This window comes from Solanum dulcamara, chromosome 1 (genome assembly GCF_947179165.1).
Source record: "Solanum dulcamara chromosome 1, daSolDulc1.2, whole genome shotgun sequence".
NCBI classification, from domain to species: Eukaryota; Viridiplantae; Streptophyta; class Magnoliopsida; order Solanales; family Solanaceae; genus Solanum; species Solanum dulcamara.
The window spans coordinates 19,263,315-19,268,951 of NC_077237.1; the positions used below are offsets into that span (position 1 = coordinate 19,263,315).

The 5,637-nt window shown below is 34.3% G+C and overlaps 1 protein-coding gene and 1 non-coding gene across 4 annotated transcripts; both read left to right on the top strand.

Annotated features, from left to right (window-relative positions):
• Positions 1–688: 688 nt before the first annotated feature.
• On the top strand, positions 689–5,416 carry LOC129902870 (uncharacterized). 3 transcript variants are annotated; one of them, XM_055978314.1, is made up of 3 exons: positions 689–894; positions 2,462–2,578; positions 4,634–5,416. In XM_055978314.1, the coding sequence occupies exons 2-3, from the start codon at positions 2,483–2,485 to the stop codon at positions 5,084–5,086; spliced, it is 549 nt and encodes a 182-aa protein (XP_055834289.1). In that variant the 5' UTR covers positions 689–894; positions 2,462–2,482; the 3' UTR covers positions 5,087–5,416. The 3 variants fall into 3 exon arrangements, with proteins under 3 accessions (XP_055834289.1, XP_055834282.1, XP_055834296.1); XM_055978307.1 differs by having other exon boundaries at positions 689–889; XM_055978321.1 differs by lacking the exon at positions 689–894 and adding an exon at positions 930–1,256.
• Positions 2,048–2,152, top strand: LOC129904077 (small nucleolar RNA snoR103). Its single transcript, XR_008770371.1, has one exon. It is a non-coding gene; the product is annotated as a small nucleolar RNA snoR103 (small nucleolar RNA).
• Positions 5,417–5,637: the final 221 nt, after the last annotated feature.

Here is a 5,637-nt window from a genome sequence, read left to right on the forward strand (position 1 = left end):
AATATACATGTATCTAAGTGTATATAACTTGAAATATAGTATGAAATTATTAATTAGTGAAAAAATATGTAATTTTTTTAAATTATAGGGAGAATTAATAAATATAATAGAAATTTTTGTTTAATTAAGTATTTTTCCTTGAAAGTATTACATAAGATCAAGTGTGACTGGCAATCGGCCCACTTCAGATGGGCCTTTCAGCCCATTCTTCAATAATAAATATACAAAACAAGAAGGAAAAATTATTTGAGTGAGTATTTTTTAATAAATAATTGTTAATTTTAGCGATATTTTTTATTTATTATTATTTGTAGTAATACATAGCAATATTATGATAAATCTGCACTATGTGTTAAAAGTGAATTATGCATATGATATAAATGTATCATAAGTGTTTTTAAAATATATTATGTTTGCTTTGTAAGAAATTGACACAATGTATTTATAAGTGTATTAAAGTGTGTGATAAATGTATTATTCATCAATAAAATTTATATTATAGGTGTTTTATAAATTATTTCCTATAATATGTATTAAAAATGTATTTAAATATATTATAAATGTTTATTGAAAATAACAATGATATTGTTATAAATAGTAAATAATTTTTTAATATAATATCTATTTAAGTTTCCCAATGTGAAATACCAATAGTCAAAATGTGAAATGTCCAATAGCATCCAATTCAAATAGTGGCCCAAATTCAAACCCAATTGGCCAATTCCAATCAATAATCTGATATGCCAAATTAATTCTCAATTCCCAAATTGAAATCCCTAAACTCTCTCGACTCTCTTCTCCCCGTCGTCACTCAGTCCGTCTCCAATCTCGTCTCTCGACACCCTTCTCCTCGTCGGACACTAGGACTGCTCCTTCAAGGACCACATCGGTAAGGCAAGAAACTAAGAATCTTAAGCTGAAACTATCAATTTCTTTTAAGTCACCTTCGCTGCAGATATACGTAAAAGCACGAAAATCTTGCAGAGGCGAAAATTACCTCTTCGAGACGTCGACGACTCCTGCCTTAATTTTAGACTGCATTACCAAACAGAGCTGTCGAAAATTGCTAAAGATTGAAGCAGTTGTTTCCGTGTTTTGACTGCTTTCTTTGTTAGCTTTTAATGAAATTCAAACACAGAGTCGCCCTCTATGTATGTAGCTGTCATCCTACTTCAGAGTTGTTCATATGTAGCTGTTGTGTGAATTGAATAATTCTACTTGGAGGACACAACATTTCTGTCATATTTCTCTATTTGGTAAATTAACTCCTTTTCCTCCTACTAGGCTAGGTTAGGCTAGGTTTTGTGAGTATTTTTCCCTTTTTTTCTTTTTAATGAAGGAACAGCTTTTTTATGCCTAGAAGAAGATTGTTGTTAACTTCTTCTCCTTTATCTCTGTTGTGATAGATGCTCAAGTTTAGTGGTTATGGTCTATTGGGTACTAATCACGTTGTTATTCCAATGCCATCTTATTGTTTTAATTCTTCTTGTTTCGGAAAGTGTAAGGTATTGTTGAGAAAATCATACTTGTCAAATGTAAAGTGCTTTGTCGACAAGAGAAGATATATCATTTCGAGGAATAGTGGGAAAATCTCACAAACTGAAAACCGAACTGAAATTGCTAAAACTGAACCAAATCGAATTTATTTTAATTTGGTTCGGATTAACATTTTCACCAAACGGAAAAACTGAACCGAATTTTGTAAACAGATCCAAACTGACCTAATGCCCAGCCCTAAAAACGAGTGACCTTACTGAAAAAGGTGATAAGTTTTCTTCCTCGCAGCAATTCAGCCTATTGAAACTTTCTCCGCATGTGTTATCTTCAATTCTTTATCATTTTGATGTATCTAAGTTAGTTTTAGTGTTGATGAAAGTCTTGATTAATGAATGTCTGCTAGTTGTTTGACAAAATGCCTCACTGAGCACTAACATTTTTTTCAATTTAAAAAGTAGATGTTTTTCTATTTAGATGTGATGAAGAACACTAATAATACAATGGGTCACGAGCTTTCTTGATTGAAATGTGTCCTAATTCTTGGAAGCTCACTTATGATGTGTTTCTGCTGTATATATGGATGGAGAACAATTGGTAGGCTTTAGGTGGGCAGCCAATGAGTATTGGATTGCCCATAAAGACCCTACTAACATTGAAATTTTAATTTATACTGTTAAATAAGACGCAGTTGTGTTGGTAGAAAATTATGAAATCAAACTTTAAGCTCAAATACTAATCAATCAATTAAGTGTCAATTTCAATCTAGTTGGGTTTAACTGTATGAATCCTCTTTATGTATTTTGCTTTATTCACAAACCAACTTAAATTTGAATTGTTAGTCCGTTTGTGTTTATTTTTTTTTGAAATTAGTGGATGGAAAAAACACTCTAAATGGAATTAATTGCATCTATTTGTGGGATTATACTAGAACTGGTGAACTAATACTCTGTCTTATTGATTAAAGGTCTCTCTTTTATATGGGAGTATGCTGAAACTATTTTCTGAAATGTTGTGTGCTCGAGGAGGTCAGAAGATGAGGACTTTTCTATATGCGCAAGTTCGTGGCTTTCATACTTCAAAGGTAAAATGGTTTGTGTTGATGCTACTACTTCATGTAGCCTTTCTATTTTCATATGTGCATACATAACTTTGGCAGGAAAGAGAGCAAATGTTCTTGCTTCTGCCTTGTTGAGTTGAATGGTTTTGCAATAGGACATGGCTATTTAAATCTAAGCTAAACTAACTTGTTACTTCTGAATTTTCTTGTTTGTTTTATCCAGTGCTGTGTTTATTTATTGGTCAAACAAATCTGTCTGTAAAACAAATGCACAAAAGTGCTCATTAACTTCCGTACAAATGACTCTCGGGTAAGACGACTGGTGAATATTATGGTAGGAATGCCACAAATTACGTGGGAATCAGTATGATCTTCTTGTTTCCATACAAGGGTTGTTGGAATGAACTCTGTCGTTTCAAAGTGTCAGTTTCATATTGAGATAAAGGCTCAAGTGAGTCAAGAGTTAATTGTTCTTTAGAGAGCCTAGACTCTTAACAAATCTACGTTCACTGACATTGTTTCTCCTTCCATCCCAAGTTTGATTATCTAGTTTTTCCAGTGGCATATGATTAGAGATTAAATAAATTTGAATAGTTTTAGACTTCTAATATTAGAGTTATGTACGGATGTGTTTGAGAAATTGTTGGACCATATAAAAGTGGAGTAATTGTTGTGAAGATCTCAATCAAGACAAAAGCAGTATGCCCGAGCAGTATTTAGATCTTCATTAAGACATATTTAAATGGAAAGTTGTTCTATATAGCATCAAGTAACTGGGAAGGTACTCTGTGATGATAGAATCATGTCGCTATGAAAAGGTGAAGCAGCAAACAGTACGTTCTTGAGAATGTTGTCCATTCCTAAATTGTAAAGAATATTTTGTTATTTCTTAGTTGCAATGCATTTATAATCTTAGCTGCAACCACCATTTTGTTGAAATGGACTTTTATTGTTGGTGTTGCTTAGTTGAGGAATCAGTTGGCTCTCCTCTGTTTTGAGGATGCTTATATATAAAAATGCTTGTATTATGTATATATGTGATTGCTTAATTGACAAAAACAAGGCAATAAAGAAGAAGCTATGCATTTTTAGTGTTAAACTGTATTTGATATCATACAAGGTTGTAGTGAATTGATGTACAGGCTAGATGAATAGATGAATCTGGGCTTTAGAGAAACTAGCTCTAATAAAAAGTGCTGACCTTATGTCTCTTTAGTGTGCTTCTGTTATGTTTTTAACTTTGCTTTTGTATAATTAATGAAGCAGACATGCTCTGCAGCTTCAAGAAAAAGATAAGTTTGGATTGTGTTGAGGGAAGAGATTGTAGAATCGGAGTACAAATCCTTTAAGTTTTTAGATTGGATATTCACCAAATCTAAAACAAGCCAAATACATACATTAAAGTTCTGAATTCCACATTCATTATCTGGCTCAGAATGGAGCTCAAAGTGATTCCCATCCTTCACTTAAAAAATAAGGAATGATCCTTTCATCCTGGAAATGAATGACTTGTGAGAAAGAGAGAGAAGTGAAATGCTGTTGATTCCATATCTGTAACACTGATCTCAGCCCTGCTTACATGTTTGTATACTTGTGGTTTCCATGCCACGGTTGTGCTTATATTAGAAATGTGGCCTTCCTCCTCCTTTGTTTTAATGTATGGGCTTGTTGTAATACCAAACACTGTTCCCCTTTGTTCCGTGCATTTTCTAGGAATAGGAGGAATGGAAAAAGGAGAAAATATATCATTCAAGTATCACGGTGTGGTGCTTCCGTGTGTTAGCACACAATGTGTATGTACATTGTAAAGTGATTGCTTTGCTTTTGTCTTTGTGTAACACTGCTGTACTGATAAAATGTTAATTCATTAGGAAGTGTTAAAAGATATACAGGTTCCACTTCATTTGTGAAATAATGTGGTTCCATACCCGCATTTATGTTTTCTGGGCATTGCGCTTGACATATGTGTGATGAGCAATCAAACTTAATCTGCTCTTGGATTTATAGCTTATTACCGAGATGGACCTTGATATTTTTGAAATATTCCCACCTGAATAAGTTTGTTGCTTCATTTGGCAGCCTGGTTTAGCACCTAGAAGCTTTTTCGGGGTGGAAGATTTTGTTGATGATGACAATAGCCGTCCATACACTTACCAGAAGGGAAAAAAATCGAAGAACCCAAATAAGCATGTTTCTTTCAAGCAACGGACTGTAGCTTACATGGAACCGTTCACACTTGATGTTTTCATATCAAAGCGCTTTGTTTCAGCCTCAATCACCCATAGAGTTACATGCAAACAGGTTGCAGTAGCTGGTACAAACTCCAAAGATATCAAGGCAGTGCTCAAATCACGAAGTGATATTCCTGCATGCTTGTCTGTCGGACAGATTTTGTCCGACAGGGCAAGAGAGGCTGATGTATACACTGCTTCTTATACACCTAGAGATAGGGACAAATTCGAAGGCAAAATTAGAGCAGTTGTTCAGTCCCTCATTGATAATGGTATCGACATCAAAGTTTATCTTGACTGAAAAAGTTACTATTCTACCCTACCCATTGTATCCAAATATATTAAACCACCTTAAAGTAAAGAACCCATATTGCAGTCTACTTAGTATTTATTTCTTCTAGTCTGAGATTTTGATAAGACCCTCTTTGTGAAGAAGGCTGGCTTACTTTTTTCTGATTGATTGGTCGGCCTACGCCATCTTTACTAGAGAAGACCAAGTAGTGTAAACCTTGACGTGGATTGGATATATGTATGCCCTAACATAGAGTTGAGGAAACCTATAATACAGGCCTTTGATGGTCCAATGTTGCTGCGAATACCTGGATAGTACTCATTGTACGTTTTCATCTTTTGTTCCTCTGTCATCATCAGAAGTTCCAAAGACCAACACAGCTAGGAAGCAACATCAGGGGGCTTACAAGTTCAATCCCCCCCCCCCCCATATACATAACTACCAATACAACTGTACGGCTTGCTCTATGACTGTTGAACTCGATTTGGAGGGATGAAGTGTAGGTTTACACATTTCTGTTTCTTTTATTGACAAAAATGTTAGCTTAGGTTATAAATAGC